The sequence below is a fragment of the Hemibagrus wyckioides genome, linkage group LG09 (assembly GCF_019097595.1).
Source record: "Hemibagrus wyckioides isolate EC202008001 linkage group LG09, SWU_Hwy_1.0, whole genome shotgun sequence".
Lineage (NCBI taxonomy): Eukaryota > Metazoa > Chordata > Actinopteri > Siluriformes > Bagridae > Hemibagrus > Hemibagrus wyckioides.
Window position 1 is genome coordinate 2,333,569 of NC_080718.1, and position 19,417 is coordinate 2,352,985.

At 41.7% G+C, this 19,417-nt stretch overlaps 1 protein-coding gene across 6 annotated transcripts; it reads left to right on the top strand.

Moving 5' to 3' along the window:
* Positions 1–60: 60 nt before the first annotated feature.
* On the top strand, positions 61–16,935 carry kdm1a (lysine (K)-specific demethylase 1a). 6 transcript variants are annotated; one of them, XM_058399453.1, is made up of 22 exons: positions 78–123; positions 4,170–4,235; positions 4,687–4,980; positions 5,667–5,835; positions 6,169–6,302; positions 7,871–7,949; positions 8,150–8,242; positions 8,330–8,436; positions 8,922–9,003; positions 9,162–9,256; positions 9,783–9,800; positions 10,232–10,374; positions 11,537–11,627; positions 11,708–11,842; positions 12,058–12,131; positions 12,291–12,402; positions 12,487–12,619; positions 12,988–13,175; positions 14,020–14,134; positions 14,325–14,452; positions 14,753–14,899; positions 15,625–16,935. In XM_058399453.1, the coding sequence occupies exons 2-22, from the start codon at positions 4,218–4,220 to the stop codon at positions 15,808–15,810; spliced, it is 2,541 nt and encodes an 846-aa protein (XP_058255436.1). In that variant the 5' UTR covers positions 78–123; positions 4,170–4,217; the 3' UTR covers positions 15,811–16,935. The 6 variants fall into 6 exon arrangements, with proteins under 6 accessions (XP_058255437.1, XP_058255436.1, XP_058255433.1 ...); XM_058399454.1 differs by lacking the exon at positions 4,170–4,235 and having other exon boundaries at positions 61–123; positions 15,625–16,934; XM_058399450.1 differs by lacking the exons at positions 78–123; positions 4,170–4,235 and adding an exon at positions 1,769–1,806.
* Positions 16,936–19,417: the final 2,482 nt, after the last annotated feature.

A 19,417-nucleotide genomic window follows, 5' to 3' on the forward strand; every position in this document is an offset into this window, starting at 1 on the left:
ATTGAAATCTCGAGAATCCTACGTCCCGCCCATTTAGAGCTCAACTGTATCATCTGGTTGGTTCTTTTTCCTAGCCGCAGTCACACATCTGCTTCCTTTGTGCCGGACGGTAGCTAACAAGAGGTAAATAAAATATATCTCTTAGAAATTGCTTCTTAGGTTTTTAAAATGGGTTAAGGTGACCTTTCGTGTTCAGGTATTAATTGCCGTGTTCTAGTATTACCTTAATGTGTGCTAGAGTGCAACCTTTGGCGCTTTAATGCAACTGCTCGCGGCTCAATTATAGCTAAGCTAGCTAACTAGCCAACGCTTCGCGTATGTATTTCTTTTTTAACCTACCCATATTCCGGAAGAGTCCCACCCCTCTCTACGATTGATTGGTAGTTCGCGTGTGGATTTGCTTTATTAGCCAATCTAGATACAGGACCGCGAATACAACTAACCAATCATGAAGGAGAAAGAGATACTTGGAATACGAGTGGGGAAAAAAAAAATATATCGCAGGCTAGTGTGCTCATTGTATTGTATTGTATTGTATTGTACTGTATTGTATTGTGTTTTATTTCAGTTTAAATTTCATTTATCAACGCATAACTAGCTTGATAAAACATTTTGGATAATCACTTAACTCTTAGATCATCTTCTTAACTTTGCCTTTTAAAATTTGGAATTAAGATTTAATCATTTAGTTGTCAGCCTTTGAGCTTTTTATTTCAAATGTATGGAGTTTGCCGTTTGTTTTGAACACGTGGGCGGTCTAAACAAATATAGTAACAGTTGTTTAAAGTAAAAATGAAAATTGGTGGAGCTTTTTTGTAGCTGCTCCTTTAGTATTATGGGTATGATTATTGTAGGGTTTTGTGTTTTGTTTCATAGCTCATCCTGTACTAATCTTGTTTTCGTCCAATGAAATGCTTTTTAGGATGTATATGTCCCGCCCACCAACCCAGGACAACCTTAACAGCGAACATAAAGTTTTCATTTTTCCAACCTTCGCTTGCTTCCCGGCTAATTTTATTTGTACTACGATGAAATTTGTGCAGTTTTACAGATAGATTCCTTTTCAGAAGAGTGTTTTTAAAACACACACAGAGTCTTGAGGTTTAGGATATCATCCTCAGTTGAAAAATAAAGTCCCTTGTTAGTCTGTTGGCTGTTTATCATATTTAGCCAGTTATCTACACTACCAGCAAGTTTGTATAAAATCACTGAGGGTGTATGAAAAATGTTGTGTATGGGCTGTTGGAAAAGTGAATACGTCAAATCATGACTCTCAGGTCAGTTCATTGGGAATTTGTGTCCACTGACCAACAGAGCTGCTGTAGAAATTTTTTTTATTAAAAATTGAGAAATTAACAATGCTGTGGTCTCACTATATTCAACATAAAGACATAAGTTTGTATAAATAGTACAAGAAGTCACCTCTATTTAAGGACTGTGTGTTAGTTTCACGTATTCCCGATCCGTTGCAATTTATTCTTTCATTGATAATGTCCAGAAACTCTGCCCCTAACTTTGACTTACATTCCTTTTCATAAAGAGTCTTGCAAATTGTTATGAATTTGATAAATATGACCATGTTCGGGAGAAAAGGTTGTCTAGATTTCCTAAAGTTATAACATTAAAAAAAAAAAAACTAATAATCTTGACCAGCTACAGTTGTATACACAATATCAACATCTTTTAGGCTCCCCCCCCCCCATTCATGCTGAAGTTGCACTCTTTCCTGGTCCTCACCTTTGTTTCTTATTCTGCCTTTATTTCCCAGTGATTTGAATGGATATTTCCCGGTGCACCGAGAAATGGGTAAAACAAAACAAGGTTACTGTAATGTGCACTTTGTTGTGAATTTGCCATTGTTACAAACATCAGCCCATTCAAACAACATATTTTTTTTATTTAAGTATTATTATTTTTTAAAAATGATTTATTTGTTTGTTCTGTCATATCAGGGGCATGTTGAGGACATTTCTTTTTAAATAGTGCCTCTGAAGCAATTAAGAGGATGCAGGACCCTACTTAGCGCTCTTTTTTCTATCAAATCTTCTATATAATACACTATATTGCCAAAAGTTTTGGGACACCCCTCCAAATCATTGAATTCAGGGGTTGGGCTCGGCCTCTTAGTTCCAGTGAAAGGAACTCTTAATGCTTCAGCATACCGAGACATTTTGGACAATTTCATGCCCCTAACTTTGTGGGAACAGTTTGGGGATGACCCCTTCCTGTTCCAACATGACTGCACACCAGTGCACAAACAAGGTCCATAAAGACATGGATGAGTGAGTTTGGTGTGGAGGAACTGGACTGTCCTGCACAGAGTCCTGACCTCAACCTGATAAAACACCTTTGGGATGAATTAGAGCGGAGACTGTGAGCCAGGCCAAAACTGAGACGTCTGCCTTTATATGCACATGAATGTAATATGGAGTCGTCCCGCCCTTTGCAGCTATCACAGCTTCAACTTTTCTGGGAAGGCTTTCCACAAGGTTTAGGAGTGTGTTTATGGGAATTTCTGACCATTCCTCTAGTAGCGTCATTTGCGAGGTCAGACACTGATGTTGAATGAGAAGTTCTGCAGGCCAGTCAAGTTCCTCCACACCAAACTCACTCATCCATGTCTTTATGGACCTTGTTTGTGCACTGGTGTGCAGTCATGTTGGAACAGGAAGGGGTCATCCCCAAACTGTTCCCACAAAGTTGGGAGCATGAAATTGTCCAAAATGTCTTGCTATGCTGAAGCATTAAGAGTTCCTTTCACTGGAACTAAGGGGCCGAGCCCAACCCCTGAATTCAATGATTTGGAGGGGTGTCCCAAAACTTTTGGCAATATAGTGCATTCAGTTCTAATCATTGATCAAACAAACATAAATCCAAGTTCAATGCGCAAAACCAATTCTGACAATGTAGATATCATTATTGTATATATGGACATGTTCCTCTTCCTGCTCCTTTTCCCGCTTTCCATACCATTCTCTCTTTTGCACCTTTCTTCAATCTTATTTTCACATCTTGTCTTCTAAATCGATCCAGTCTACCTTCTAAGGATGCCAGTATATCTTATTCTGTACTGTCTAAACCTGTCCTGTTCTCTGCTCGGTGCTGTTTAAAACAGTTAGGCAGTGAGCGTTAAGAAGTGTTCTGCGCAAACACACGCAGTGCAGTGCTCGCTTTATTATTTTCCCAATAATCATTATTTCTCAGGAAATATGCTTGTATAGCAGTTTTGGGGATGACCCCATTCTGTTCCAACATGACTGCACACCAGTGCACAAAGCAAGGTCCATAAAGACGTTGATGCGAGTTTGGTGTGGAGGAACTTGACTGTCCTGACCTCAACCTGATAGAACACCTTAGGGATGAATTAGAGCGGAGACTGCGAGCCAGGCCTTCTCATCTTGTGATTTGGAGGGGTGTCCCAAAACTTTTGTGTATATATATATATATATATATATGTATATATGTGTTGTCTCATAGGGTTCTCCATATTTATTAATTTTCAAATAGCAGGACAAAATATAGTTTTGGGACATGGTCCGGTAGGCAGAACCTCAACTAAACACATTACCTGTAAACATTTTCTGATTAAAGATTTAAAGCGCCATAATAATGGCGAATATCTAAGTTTCTAATAACGGATGTTAAGTACTGATGAAATGATGCAATTTTATATTGTGTTTCCATTCATACTTCTAATCATTTATAGTTATTCATTGAACGGCTTTTAACATTAGAAATTCAGATATGTATATATAATTATATTACAGATGTCCCCATGGTGGACTACTCCAATCTAAATCAGGGCTTTAGTTTGTGTTTATGATCTTTACTAGCTTCTTTACCATATGTTATTACAGTAGATTCACGTTTTCATCTCTGTTTCCAGGCAACCAAAACACATGACTGGGCAAAACAATTAGGGCTTTTACTTGCCTGGTGGTGGGCTAATAGATGATTGATGTATGATTTATCCACCTCTCTCTACCCTCTCAGAGCTTCATTATAGCTTATTAGCATGACCAAAGCCCCAAGTTTAGTGTCTGAGATTGGTCTGTATTGGTTGCAGTAGGTTTCTGATCCTACTTGTGTAATTATGTATACACTAAACGTCTCTCTGAATATCCTTGAAAAACCCTGATTTAGTAATATGATGTTCTCCAAATTTACAGCAGGAACCCCCACAGGGTGATCCCGAAAGTCTTCACACATAGGGGACTATGTATGCCAAGCACCATGTAGGTTCTCCATCACAACCTTCCCACAGATTCCCAATATAATGAATGATTTTAACCATTTTTAAAGATTATAGAAGGGAAAAAGATATAATATAAATCAAGTATGAAAAAGGCATATTGCTAAAAAAAAAAAAAGTGTTAAAAAGTGTTAATTTTCCTTCCAGTTTAATCCTGATGGTTCTGCAAGTAAACCTTATTCTTATATTTTTCTAAATTTAGTGAAGGTAACCGTAATATGGTTTCTCTCGAATAGATCACTTCCTTGTGCATTCCTCAAGCTGTGTGTTTTGTGTGTGTGTGTTTTGAGTGACCTGCATCTGAACACACATGCATTCAGCCACTGTGTCGAATCATGTCGCATCTCTCACACATTCCACCTCTGTTCATCTCACATGCTCCTTTTCTTCCTCTTATTTTTAAAATTACATTTCCATCTTTGTTCACGTTTCAGGAGAGGCCTCTGTCGTCCTCCATCATGCTGTCAAAGAAAGACCCAGGCTCCTCCTCCTCCTCCTCCTCTTCCTCAGGAGGGAACGGGGCTGATCGGGCCCTGGAGACCTCAGCGGGCTCTCAGTCGGGAGCCGTGCCCGGTTCCGTCGCTTCTTCGGCAGATGTGAAGAAGAAAGAAAGGGCATCTCCGAGCGGAGAGGCGAGCGGAGCACCTCTGCCTCACTTGCCCGGCTCGGCGGGAGCGGATCAGGATTCAGCAGAAGGCCGCAGGACCAGCCGTCGCAAGAGAGCCAAAGTGAACACCTAAATTTTTCATCATTAATGCTGAGCGACGTTTATTGAACAGTACTAGGCCTGTTATGTCCTGCATAATGTATTGCTTTTAGGATAAAGGTAGTCCATGTTTTCATGCCAACATTTTTTGGCGTTTTTTTTAACAAGGGCCATATAGTCAGGCGATTTTGTTGAACTAGTTAAAGCTAGCTGATATTAAAATCAACATCCACACAAATACAAAATCCATTTAAACAAAATGAGAACACGTGAAGGCTAATGTAGGACAAGGGAATTTCTGAGACATCTCCTTACCTTGATTAGTTGAATGTTGGTGGTATTTTTTTTTCCTCTTCTCCAGAGTCTGGTGTACTACAAAGCCTGTAGTGTCTCCAAGTGTCTCAGTTTTATTGTGGAGACTGCCAGATATTACAAAACGTTCTGACTAAAACTCACCAAGAACCTAGGAGGATTGTGAGTAACCAAAATGTCACCCGAGTAAGACGTCGCGGTGCTTAATGACACTTCTGATGTTCGTTTTAGGTTATTGAAGGTAAAAGCATTTGAAACTATTTATTGTGCTACAGTTTAGATACCAGCTCGCGCTTAAATATGCATGTATAATTTTGTGCTCGTGGCGGGGGAACCTGCATGTGTTCCGTCCCTGTGAGCTGGTTGTAAGGGAGATTGTGCATGTGGCCCACGCTGCAGGTGGAGTACAGGGAGATGGACGAGAGCCTGGCGAACCTCTCGGAGGATGAGTACTACTCGGAGGAGGAGAGAAACGCTAAAGCGGAGAAAGAGCGAAAGCAGGTGGTCCCTCCACCTGCTCCACCGGTGGAAGAGGAAAACGACAGTGAGCCAGAGGAGCCGTCGGGTGAGAAGAGCTTCACCACTCCGCTTGATGTTTTTGTGTTTTATATATTCTGTCCTTCATTTAATAAGTTGATCAGGACTGTAATTGAGCATCATTGTGCAGTTATATTGGATTTGTGCTTTATTTGTTGTGGGAAATGCCTAACAGTGATCAGTAGCTCAGTACTCCAGGGCACTTTTTCTGAGTGACAGGAAATAGTTTGCTCTGTGGGACGTGATAGCTCGGTGGTTAAGACGTTGGACCACTGATTTGGAGGTTGTTTTATCTCGCATTGACAATGTGGCTCATTTTTTTGGGCTTTTTGTCTTGGTTTTTTTTTTGCGTTGGTGTCAGGTTTAGAGGGTGCAGCTTTTCAGAGTCGCCTCCCACATGATCGAATGACGTCGCAAGAAGCAGCGTGTTTCCCTGACATTATTAGCGGGCCACAGCAGACACAGAAAGTCTTCCTGTACATCAGGAACCGCACGGTAAGCCCTGGCTTTAGTCTTTAGCCTTTTTTAGATAATACACAGAAATATTATAGTACCGTAGCCTTAGGCTCCTTATGTCTATATCTTCCACTTTTGTGCTTATAACAGTAATTGGACTGCATCAGAAATTAGACATACCTTTGAAAAACTGTAATGACGCAGCGGGATAACAATAAATCCTGAACAAAATCTCAAGACCAGGTGAGAGAATGCAAGTATTCACATTTCATGCTGGTGGATCATAACCAGGTTGTAAGTACTGCCTAAAATGCCAAAAGAAGAAACAAGAGCAAGAGACAAAAAACAGAGAGCAAGCTATTTGTTTAAAACTGAATTTAATCTCAAACAGGCTGCTCATCAGCTGATACCAAAAAAAACAACAGCACTAAAAGTGTCTAAAAAGCACTCGGTAGTGAGTAGCCCCACCGTTCTTGTTGATCACTTCAAACATTCGTTACGGCATGCTTGAGGCAACTGTTTCCAGGAGGCTGGTGGGAACGTTGTTCCATGTGGTGAAGATGGCTTCATGAAGGGCATCCACGGTCTGGAACTGATGTCCATTTTTGTAAACTTCCCTTGCCATCCATCCCCAAACGTTCTCAATGGGATTTAGATCACACGCAGGATGGTCCAAAAGAGCGACATTATTCTCCTGGAAGAAGTCCTTCTTCCAGGAGAACTGCAGTGATGTCATTCTGAAAGACCACACACCTCGTCTGTGTGGTCATTACCACACAGACGAGGGCCCTCAGTCAAAAGGGATGCCCGCTGCAACATGTCCACATAGCCAGCCGCTGTTTAACAACCCAAAGCCATTGAAGGAAAACGCACCCCAGATCATGATGGAGCCTCCACTGGGTTGTGCAGCTCAGCAATCCGGCCATGTTCAAAGCCTTTTGCCCTTGCCATCAGCAGGTCATGACAGTCTGACTGCCTGAAGGACAGTGATATGAAAGGCATATTTTTTGTGCAGATTTTAACTTTTTAAGGCTATGGTCTTAACCTTTTTAGCAGCTGATGAACAGCCTGTTTGAGTTTAAATGTGTGAAATGTGAATACTTGTCTTCATAATTATTCACCTCTTTGGTCAGTACTTGTAGAATTAGCCTTTGGCTGCAATTCTTTTGGGATATTCCAGTTTCTTGTAGACTGGAACAGAATTTAGACTAAATCAGGATGGATGTGTATCCATCCCTCAACCATGACCAGTTTGCAAGTCCATGCTGATGAAATGCTTCCTCGACGTACAATGCTACCACCACCATGCTTCTTTGTCAGGATGGTGTTCTCAGGGTGATAGAAGGGTCGAGCTCCCGCCAAGTCTAGCCCACAAAATTTAGTTCTTGTCTTATGAGACCAAAGAACCTTGTTCCATGTTTACAGACAAAACTTCAAATTGCTGTAAATTTATTCCCCCAAAAAATGGTTTTATTTTAACCTATCTTTCATAAATCCCAGATTTGTTGAGTGTTTGCACTGTGGTTGGTCTAATGACCTGCTTAAATGCTCAGCAGCAGGTTAGGTGAATGGCAGTCGTTTTATTTTTCGCTCGTCTGTCTTTCCAGCTCCAGCTGTGGTTGGATAACCCGAAGATCCAGCTCACGTTTGAGTCTACTGTGCAACAGCTGGAGGCACCGTACAACAGTAAGATCATTCAGTCCAATTCATTCGTTTGACTGCTTCATCTCACAAGTTTTCATGATCAGATTAGTAGTATAAGGGTCACATTTTTTTTGCATGAGCATTTGGATTTCGTTCATTTTATATGTACAGCGCGTCAAGACACTGCAAACACGTACTCTTTGCAGAACTGTGTCTGAAATGTGTGCTTATCTATCTCACAGGTGATGCTGTCCTAGTCCACAGAATCCACAGCTATCTGGAGAGGCATGGCCTCATCAACTTTGGCATCTACAAGAGAGTCAAACCTCTACCTAGTAAGCAGATTTTCTTTTGACTAGGTGGCGAATAACAGAAGGTGATTGGTGAAAAGGTATCAGACATGACATGCCCTGTGTTCGCAGGTAAGAAGACAGGGAAGGTGATAGTGATTGGTGGAGGAGTGTCTGGTCTGGCGGCTGCGAGGCAACTGCAGAGCTTCGGCATGGACGTCACCGTGCTGGAAGCCAGGGTAAGAAAAGCACGCATTCTACTCATCACTCACACATTACACTCTTGACTCCGCTCTCTTTATTATTGCACTGGCAGGAGGATCATAAATCCATTAGTTAGCCCACCAGCCCACAAGCTGTGCATGGTTGCTTAGAATCATAAATGATTAGATTAAAAAAGGTGATTTCTCATGTATAACAAGCTAGTTTGCTAGGTAGGTGCATTCAGTCAGACTTAAAGAGCACAAATGAGCTTTGTAGTGCATCCTATAATCTTTGGCGCTTGGGGAAAAGATTTTTCCAGCTGTAGGCTTCCGTATTCTGTCCTCTTGGAAGTCTGGATAACATCTTTATTTTCTTTAGCTATGTTTTGGTATTTGTATTTTTGTGTGGTGTGGCTAGCAATAGTAATTTAAACCCATGTGTCTGATTTTTTTTTAAATAATTTTTTACTGTTCTGTGATGCATTACACTTTTTAACACTTTTATTTCTGCGTATTGACAGGATCGTGTTGGAGGAAGAGTGGCCACCTTTCGCAAAGGCAATTATGTAGCTGACCTGGGAGCAATGGTGGTAACAGGCCTAGGTAAGACTTTGCACTTTAGTCAAGAAGCACATTTGAATTACGGACTGTTAGAAATTCAGTACAAATGATTAAATAATGCATGCTTCTCTATTCTAGATGTTTGGGTTGTTTTTGGGGTTTTTTTGCAGTCACTCTCTCATCATCATGGTTTCTTTCAGGTGGAAACCCTATGGCTGTTATCAGTAAGCAAGTGAACATGGAGTTGGCCAAGATTAAACAGAAGTGCCCCCTCTATGAGGCAAACGGACAAGCTGTAAGTATACACACACACACACACTTCAGTGAGCTATGTTCATGCCGTTTAGAAACTCACTTCCATCTAATGAAATGCTTTGCACAATATTTTTTATATTTTCCACACCTGATTCACCTCAAGCTGCTTTAAAAGCCGAACCAGATGTATTTAGCTCCGAGAATCCACAGTTGCCTCGAACAGGAAATGCGTAGTGTTAGAACAACATTCTGCCGCTGCAGTCTGGGAGAGCCACAGCTATATACACACACACACACACACATGTGACTAAATGATACCCTGATTGAGCTCCAGGAAGAGTTTTATGGGTATATGAGCTCAATCAGGCATGTTAACGCCAGAGGTTTCTCACACTATCATTAACCCTGTGTCTACCTTAGAGAGACTCCTCTTGTATACTTAGGGAAGCAGCAGTCAACAATATATTGTTCGTTATTTGGTGTTTTTTCCCTCTGTGTGATCTTTATTGATTGGTTTTCTTTTTCCTCTCTCTCTCTCTCTCTCTTCCTCTCTGTCGCTCTAACAGGGAGAGCGATGCACCAGTGTGAGTATTTAATTCACTGCTTATTTTAGCCTGATAATGTAAACACCATCATACAGTGGTTTTCTATTGAATGTCCCTTACAGATCACATCATTTTTAGAAGTATGTAGGTTTAATACTATCACTAGCTTGAGTTGCTGGTGCATCACTGACATCATGTCTGTCTGGTTGTCTCACTTTCCGTTACTGGTGTTTGTGAACATGCCTGCAGGCTTAATATAAAGATTGCTAGAGCATTTTGCAGAGGATTTAATGCAGTTAGCATCCAGGGATTTGTTTTTTTTTTTTTTTTTTATGGGATCACAAGCATTTATTCAATTGGACAATTGCTTCTGTTTTTAATCTTTTATCAGTTTCTGACCTTTTCGGGTCTGCCCATGTTGCTAATCACGTCTGCCCATGTTGCTAATCACGTCTGGTTTGGGTGTGTAGGTTCCGAAGGAGAAGGATGAGATGGTGGAGCAGGAGTTTAACAGGCTTCTGGAGGCCACATCTTATCTCAGTCACCAACTTGACTTCAACTTCCTCAATAACAAACCTGTGTCTCTTGGTCAAGCATTGGAAGTTGTTATACAGTGAGTGCCGATACTTGAACCAAATCCAAACTCTCATCATGCAGATTATGTCAGCTTTTGTCTCAGCACTCATAGTAGGATTCAGAGTCATATTTAAATACTGAACAAACGGCGCATGGATAATCGTGATGAGCAGTCAGCATACGTGCAGCAAATATTTACAGTGCATCCTTTTACTCTTCTTTAATAATACACTGATCCGCCATAACATTATGACCACCTGCCTAATATTGTGGTGGTCCCTATTTTGCTGCCAAAAGAGCTCTGACCCGTCATGCACTGTGTATTCTGACCCCTTTCTATCAGAACCAGCTTTAACTTCTTTAGCAATTTGAGCAACAGTAGCTCATCTGTTGGATCAGATCACCAGCCTTCACTCCCCACGTGCATCAGTGAGCCTTGTCCGCCCATGACCCTGTGGCTGGTTCACCACTGTTCCTGCCTTGGACCACTTTTGATAGATACTGACCACTGCAGACTGGGAACACCCCACAGTTTTGGAGACGCTCTGATCCAGTGGTCTAGCCATCACAATTTGGCCCTTCATCAAACTCGCTCAAATCCTTACGCTTGTCCATTTTTCCTGCTTCTAACACATCAACTTTGAGGACAAAATGTTCACTTGCGGCCTAATATATCCCACCCACTAACAGGTGCCATGATGTGATCGTCAGTGTTATTCACGTCACCTGTCAGTGGTCATAATGTTAAGCCTGATTGGTGTATGTGCTTGGTTTTTGTGAGGTTTCTTCAAGTGTGATCAATGTATGGCTTTTTCATATGACTAAAATAGGAGATGGCGGTTGTTAATACTTAGTGCAGTGCTGTGATTTTATAACCGCAAACATAACTTATTATATTTTCTATATATTATCTGTATATATGCATAGGTATTTTTTAGGGAGCCACACATGGGTTTGTGTATTTTTCCAGAAGAAATTGCACCAAATAATACCAAGCAGGCATTTTTAGTGGACGATATGGTAATCACCGAGTCAGAGCATCATAAGGCGACAACTATTTGGTCCATGTAAAAACACTACCTCTATTGCCTACCCACACAAAATACTCTGCTCTCATGAGTCTAACAGCAACGGCCTGTGTATGCCTCGTCATGTCATAATGTATGTTGCGGTAATTACAAAGCTGTGTTCATGTTTAGGCTGCAAGAGAAACACGTGAAGGACGAGCAGATCGAGCACTGGAAGAAGATCGTAAAGACTCAGGAGGAGCTGAAAGAGCTTCTTAATAAGGTAAAGTAAAACTAGCCACACATATACAGATACACACACGTACAAATTTCCATTTTTAAATACTGATGAATTTTTGTTAGATGGTGTCCACTAAGGAGAAAGTGAAGGAGCTGCATCAACAGTATAAGGAAGCGAGTGAGGTGAAACCTCCCAGGGACATCACGGCTGAGTTCCTGGTCAAGAGCAAACATCGGGATCTTACTGCCCTCTGCAAGGTCTTGCTTGCATACATGCACAGCTTCACATGTAGAGCTAGGGTCATCATATCTTAAAACTTATTGCTAAATAGAATCAATACTCAGATACATGCTGCATCTAATAACAATAGCTAAGAAATGTCATTTTAAAAATGAAAATGGACCCTGCTGTTTTTGGCTATAGGAATGTATTATAATGTGTGTGTGTGTGTGTGTGTGTGGATGCTCCACAGGAATATGATGCATTGGCTGAGCAGCAGGCGAAACTTGAAGAGAGGTTGCAAGAGCTGGAGGCCAATCCACCCAGGTACACACACACCTAATTATCTGCCTTGCCTTTTTGTACGTGTATACAAACCTGACATTGATTTACCCTTGCCAGCCTCCCATCCCATGTTAACCTGGGTAGCCTGTAGAGACATGCTATTGATTTTAGATCTAATATTCCTTATTGTTTTTCTCTTAGTGATGTGTATCTGTCATCAAGAGACAGACAGATTCTGGACTGGCACTTTGCAAACCTGGAGTTTGCCAACGCCACACCTCTGTCTACCCTCTCTCTCAAACACTGGGATCAGGTACGTGTCTTAATATGTGTATGTGCTTCATGTTTGGTTCTGTTATCCCTTTTTCAACCTTTGTATTTGTGTGTGTGTGTACAGGACGACGACTTTGAGTTCACAGGGAGTCACCTGACCGTCAGGAACGGCTACTCGTGTGTTCCAGTGGCACTGGCCGAGGGATTGGACATCAAACTGAACACTGCGGTGCGGCAGGTGCGCTACACCTCTTCAGGTGAGTCCCTACACCACATGATTAAACTCTGTGGAGATGTTTTACAGATACTTTGCTTTTTGCACGGAATTTGAATGCTGCAATAATTGTATGTACAATACAGGAGTTATTTTCCACACACAGGGAATTGCAGGTTGTCGTGTATGATGTTCATAAAGTTTAATGAGAGTAATAAATCAACATTTTTTTGTGCCATCACAGTTGTTCAGTTTCTACCCACAGATTTTGTATCATGCACATGTGTGCTTGGGGATGTTTCCACATCTGTTAGTCAACATGGATGTCTAGTTTTCCCTTTGTGTTTGCTCCATTTTTATGCTCCAATAAACAAAAACATTTGTCTTTCTTTCTCACCCTCTCTCTTCCAGGCTGCGAGGTGATAGCCGTGAACACGCGCTCCACCACGCAGACATTTATTTATAAATGTGATGCAGTGCTGTGTACTCTTCCTCTGGGAGTGATGAAGCAGCAGCCACCTGCAGTACAGTTTGTGCCTTCTCTCCCTGAGTGGAAGACCTCTGCTATTCAGAGGATGGGCTTCGGCAACCTCAACAAGGTGTGTGGGTTTGGGGACGTGTGTATGGGATTTTCATGTTGGAGGTGAACACTGAACATTGACTGAAGCTCTTGATCTGCATGATATGCATTGAACAGGGGTGTGTGTTCCTATTAAAGTGGCCAGTGAGTGTGGTGAACAATGAAGTGTTAATTCAAAATAGAGACAGTCCCCATGGAGCACAATAAAACAATATTTTCCACCTTCAAAATGTTAAACGTTCGGTAAAATCCCACAACTTAAGTGTGTTTGTGCTGCTTGGAAGCAAAACCCATGTTTTTGGCTTCAGCTCTGGTGAAGGAGTTCGTCACTAATCCGTTCGGTTGAGCTTCATTGTAGCATTTTAAACACAGCACATAAAAGGGTTTAGTGTCCTTGGAGCAAGGTTAACTGGGTTTCCTCTTTAGCCTGAACCACAGCGAGTGTGTTTTGATTTCAATCCCCCCCCCCCCCCTCCCGTGTGACCGTACCATCACACACTGCAGTGAGTCTCTCAGAAATGCTGCAGTATTATGCAACGTTATCCTGTTGCTGTGTTTCCTCTTGACACCAGCAGAGGGTGTAGTGTGCTTGTTCTGTACTACACTATAACCAGCTGTCTGTACTTGCCTGGCTTGTGGTCACGGGGGTACCACCGTAGAAAGGGGGGCTCAGGAGGTTTTAGAAGTTATGCAGAATGAATGCCCTCTTGTTTTCTGGCTGGTAGTTCTTCTCATTTTGGGCTAGGGCTTAACGTAGGTTTTGGAATTTTGGTTTAGGGATGAATTTTTGGTACTGGGTGAAATGGATATATTTCCTCTGATAGATTCACATGACTAATGCATGGTGTCTTTCCTGTCTGTAGGTAGTGCTTTGTTTTGACCGCGTGTTCTGGGACCCGAGTGTGAACTTGTTCGGTCATGTAGGGAGCACCACAGCCAGCCGTGGAGAGCTCTTCCTGTTCTGGAACCTCTACAAAGGTCCGTATCAATAAACCTGTTATCAGTAGATTCACATTATTAATCCATTGAAATAAATGAAAGTGAAATTATAAGATGCCTGGTTCTGCCTCAACCAGTGCGTAACAGTGTTCGGCTTCCACGTATAATTGTTGGAGGCTGCACTGATTATGCTTCCCGACTGATGTCTTGCGATGTTTGTCCTTGTTAGCCCCCATTCTGCTGGCGCTGATGGCCGGAGAGGCTGCCGGCATTATGGAGAACATCAGCGATGATGTCATCGTGGGCCGTTGCCTAGCAATCCTAAAGGGAATCTTTGGTAGTAGTGCAGTACCTCAGGTGAGCCAACACTCTTCCAGTGACATCACTTTGAAATGACCATTTATTATAAACATACGGTGTATAAATATAAGATAAACATCCGTCATTTGTACAAGAAGAATATTTACATAGGCCTATCGTTAATTCGCCTGATCTCATGGCATAAAGAGAGGAAATGTCCACCCACCCTAATGGGCTTAGGGTAGTAAAGTAGCCAGCTGTACCATTTACACACACACACACACACACGGCTACTTTGGCCTTATTCCAATAATAACACCAGTGTAATTGATGTGCGGGTTTGTGTTGTCATGGTAGCCAAAGGAGACAGTGGTGACGAGATGGCGTGCAGACCCTTGGGCTCGAGGCTCATACTCTTACGTGGCAGCTGGTTCCTCTGGAAATGACTATGACCTCATGGCCCAGCCAATCACGCCCGGACCTGCCATACCTGGGGCCTCGCAGGTGAGAAAAGCTCACACACACAGTGCTCTGTTCTCAGAGCACACTTTTATAATGGAGTCATGAAAGCAGCCTCGTTACAGTCGTCTCTAGGATACATCAAAACATGAATCATATTGGTGCTGAAATGAATGTTAGAATTGTAGTGTATTGAGTTGTTACTTGGAGGTGCTGTTGAATAGAGTAGAACAGAGGTGAATACATCGTCTTGTGAAGCGCCAAGAAAACAGTACAGAATGTCAGTACAGTGTCAGAGTAATTGAATCTTATATTGCATTGTAAAGCAACCAGAAAACAGACATGGGGATAGAAAGAAAATAATTTCTAGTTCTAGGTAAGGAGAGCGATCATGTAACTGGGTTCAGATTGTTTTTCCAGCACCTTAACAGTTTGGTTAACAAATGCTAGGATCATGTTTTTACTGCACGCTAACGCTATGACTGGATGGGGTACGTAATTGGTATGTTTTGGGGTGGTTTTGTGCTGGGAATGTTATGAAATGAAACATGGACAATTAAAGACTTTTTGCAGGCCTTTTACCTCAACAGTACTCCTTAGTATTATCATTCTTAGGTTGTGAGCTGTCAGAAGTCTTGTGAATGAGGTAACCAGGCACGAGGCAATAGTAAATGCATGAGCTGCAGTCTGTGTAGCTGTGTTGGCTATATATGGTAGTGTATATGCACATGCGTCCGTGTGTTCATTTGTGCGTCTGTGCGCTTTTGCAGCCCGTTCCTCGACTCTTCTTCGCCGGAGAGCACACGATCCGGAACTATCCAGCAACGGTACACGGGGCCCTGCTGAGCGGGCTCCGGGAGGCAGGACGCATTGCCGATCAATTCCTCGGAGCCATGTACACGGTGCCACGGCAGAACGCGCCTGCTGCCAACCCCCAGCCTTCTCCCAGTGTGTAGACTCCCATACATACACACACATACAAGTCCAGCATGTAGGAGCTAACGTGTACATCCTTTTGTCCAGTTTAGAGCTGACACTCACACACCAATAGCCCAGAAAAGAACCACCTTACACTAGCAGAGTCTTATACACAGCCACTCAGAATGAGGAGGAAGCGGTACAGGGAGAAAATGAAACGCATGTGAGCAGATAATGAAGTCTGTTGTCTGTATTGAACCTTCAGAAAGTGTGTGCGTGTTCGCTAATTACTGCTCTCCAAAAGGAAGCGGGAGTTTAAAGGAAGCTCTACCTCTTCCTGATGATCAGCATTGGAAAAGCGTCACTCCTGAGAATTTCCTGGAATTTACCACAATTTTCAGGAATAATTGTTACCTTGTTTGTGTGCTTTACAGCTCGTTCCTTAACAAAGTACAGACTGGAAAGCACACAAACACGCATAAATACATGCTGCAGCCTGAATGCGGCAAACACAAACCACCATAAACTGTTTGTCTGAGGATTAAAAACTACAGCAAGCGGACTTCACGATGCGCTCACCCCAAGAACACGCACTCGCTCACACCGAGTACATGCACACTTTCTTACGGTCTGGATACACCACAAACTAAAACCAGCTCTAACCATGTTTTGTAAAGACGTCCATTCGCAATCGATGGGATTCCTGAAGCTTCTTGTCACAGTAGATCTGCGTGAACTTCATAGTCTGGCTTGTTTTGCAGATGTTTCACTAAACCAACATTTATATCCAGTTAGACAAAATGTGGTTCAGTTCATCAGCGCCGTCTGACAGCGCATTAAAACATGAGTATCGTATGTTCGGAGGAAGAAACCCGTCGGAAAATCTTTGCACTGACAAATTCACGTGAAAGCTTCATAGCTTCTGCTGTTGTTCATCATCTTGGTTGACCCTTTAGTTGAGAACGGAGAGAAAAAAAAAAGTTTTGAAGTGTAATTCCTGTTATTTTAAGTTTTTTTTTTTTTTTTTGTTGAAATATGAAACGTTGTTAATGATTTTCAAGAAATTGAAGCAGCTAGATTTAACATGTTTTTGGGTTTCTTTATTTTATATATTTGTCATTACAGTCTAGGTTTTATATTTTGCCAGAATTTGGTATTAAATGAAAAGAAAAGCCGAGTCATTTTTTTTTTTTTGTCTTGTCTATGCATTGTTACCCCTGCTACCTGCGATTTTACACACACACACACTTTAAAACACTTCCACCACCTGCTCTCTTTACAAGGTCTCTGGGAGGTGCCCTAATTAAAGTAGTGTGCTTGAAAGGTGTGTACATCACATGCAGATGTAGGTACACAGACAAACACCGGTTTGTCAGCACATCAGAAGTCTCACGCTAACACATGCGCACACACACACACACTACATACCTAGACGTTGCATCATACACACCCACCGGCTGTAAGGTTATGATGCAGCTCTTACACATTCAAGAACAGATGTCACAGTAAACGCAGACCAACTTTTTTCCTCAGACGAGACGGTACATTCACAATGATTTCACCTATCGGAAAAGATTCATCTTTATGCCATAAGGTGCTTCCAAGTGCTCTGATCAATGCCTCTGATTCTTCCACACCACATGACAATCATATCCTCCAGGTACTCTGCTTTCCTTTCCCAGTCCAAAGACATGCATTTTAGTTTGAATGGCGTCTCTAAATTGTCCATAGTGTGTGGAGTTTGCACGTTCTCCCTGGACTTCGGAGAAAACCCGAGGCACATAGATATGCATCGTCTTTAAATTGTCCATAGTGCGTGTGATTGTGCCAGCATCTTGTCCAGGGGCTACGCTGCCTTGTGCCCCGTGTCTCCCAAGATAGTTATTGTTGCACCTAGTGGTCAAAACCGGAACTACAACAAGCACTAATAGAGATCTGTTGGGGCAGGAATCATGTTGCCCCATGAACAGGGATTTTCTGCCAAATTGAGATCGGTTAAAAAGCCAAAAAAAACAAAAACAAACACAATCTTGTTTTATAACCAATGATCTGAATTTATTCTACAAAAACAGGAACATCAGTTGTTCACAGAAACATTTTATTGTAAGATATACTGCAAAGATCTGGAGAAGGAAAGGAGGATTAGATCAGGATCATTTCCTCATGTCAGAAACCTGTGAACTTGTTGCCCACATAAACTCTGATAAAACAAAAAACATCTCCCTTAGATATTTGACCAAAACATTGTTGCTTATGAAGATATTTCACCCAAAATATCAATCATATCTAAAGTTTTCTAGATTTTATGTTAAATGAGGACCTGACATTTTAGTTGAAACTTAGACTAAACTAAGTTAGGCCTTATTACAATTATATTATTGTTAAATAATTATTTCAGATCATGTATAGATGTATGTATTGAATTTTTCTAATGGTTTTTAACCTGATTAGTAATTTAAAAATAAATTAAAATACAAAACTATGCAACTTTGTATAGTTCAAGGTTTGTATATGAATTATGAACCAGTCTTCTTTTTTATCATCATCACTGTCTAGCTGTTAGCGAAAGCGTATTATATACACACGTACAACTAGCAATCATCACTGCAAAGCAAACTTTAAAAGGAAAAGCTAGCTTGTTCGCTAACATCAGGTTTATTTGCACTAATTAAGAAATACATTTTTTTTGTTATGCTAGGTTTGGTTATGTTCCACTAAATACTAGCTAGTTACAAAACAATGACCCACAGCTTATCTGTCGTGAGCCGGTTTGATTGATTGTTGGTGCTTTCGGCGGTGCACAGGGGTCAGCCCCACATGCAACAAACTGCGATGCACGATGTATTATAACACCTACCTATCAGTTTGTGATCACTTTCTTTGTGTGGGCTTCCTCCAGGTTCTGTAGTTTAACCCCAGCTCTTAGTAAGTGTCCTGGTTAAGCCTAATTGCTCCTAGATGTGAAGAAGTGGAGTGTGGGACTGACGTCCCATCCAGGGTGTCTTCCCACCTCATGTTCCTAGGATATGCTCCACGAGTTTACTAAATCATTTTGTTTGACTTTTGGATTAAATGCTTAACTCTTTAAAGTCTTTTAAAAATTCCTCTCAGGAATGCAAACTTTCACTCGATCGCATTAGACGCAAAGCCGTAACAGAATGGAGATCCTGGGGAGTCTAATAAGCTGCATGAGAACCCTTGAAGCACAGGTCTTAAAGAAAAGCGGTGATAGGTGAGGGGTCCAGGCGAGAGAAATGATTTCTAAACCTGATGTCGCTCAGACGAGGAAGGCTGGCTTCTCTTCCTCGTATCGTCCCACATCGCATTTCCTTGCCATCGTCACCGCTGGCTTGCTCACTAGGTCTAAATTTAAAACCCATCATTTATATCCTTAATTATTACATTTCTGTAAGGCTGCTTTGTGACAGTGTGTTGTAAATACCGCTATACAAATGAACTGAACTGAAAAGAACAGATAAATAACCACAAACCAGATGTCCGATCATGTTACAAACATGTTTTATTACTTAACTGGAATACATAAGCTGCTGTCGAATCCGGCAGCCTGAGGAGAGATCTCTAGCAACATGCACAATGCGCTCAGCTTAAACATGCACGAAAAGTTTGATGCTAAAATACATAGAG

Excerpts from the sequence above, each read along its gene's own strand:
- kdm1a (XM_058399450.1), top strand. The coding sequence starts at position 1,777 with ATGGATATTTCCCGGTGCACCGAGAAATGG. Across the intron at positions 4,981-5,666 it reads GCCGTCGCAAGAGAGCCAAA|CAGGTGGAGTACAGGGAGAT; the intron begins GTGAACACCTAA and ends TGGCCCACGCTG. Across the intron at positions 11,628-11,707 it reads TGAAAGAGCTTCTTAATAAG|ATGGTGTCCACTAAGGAGAA; the intron begins GTAAAGTAAAAC and ends AATTTTTGTTAG.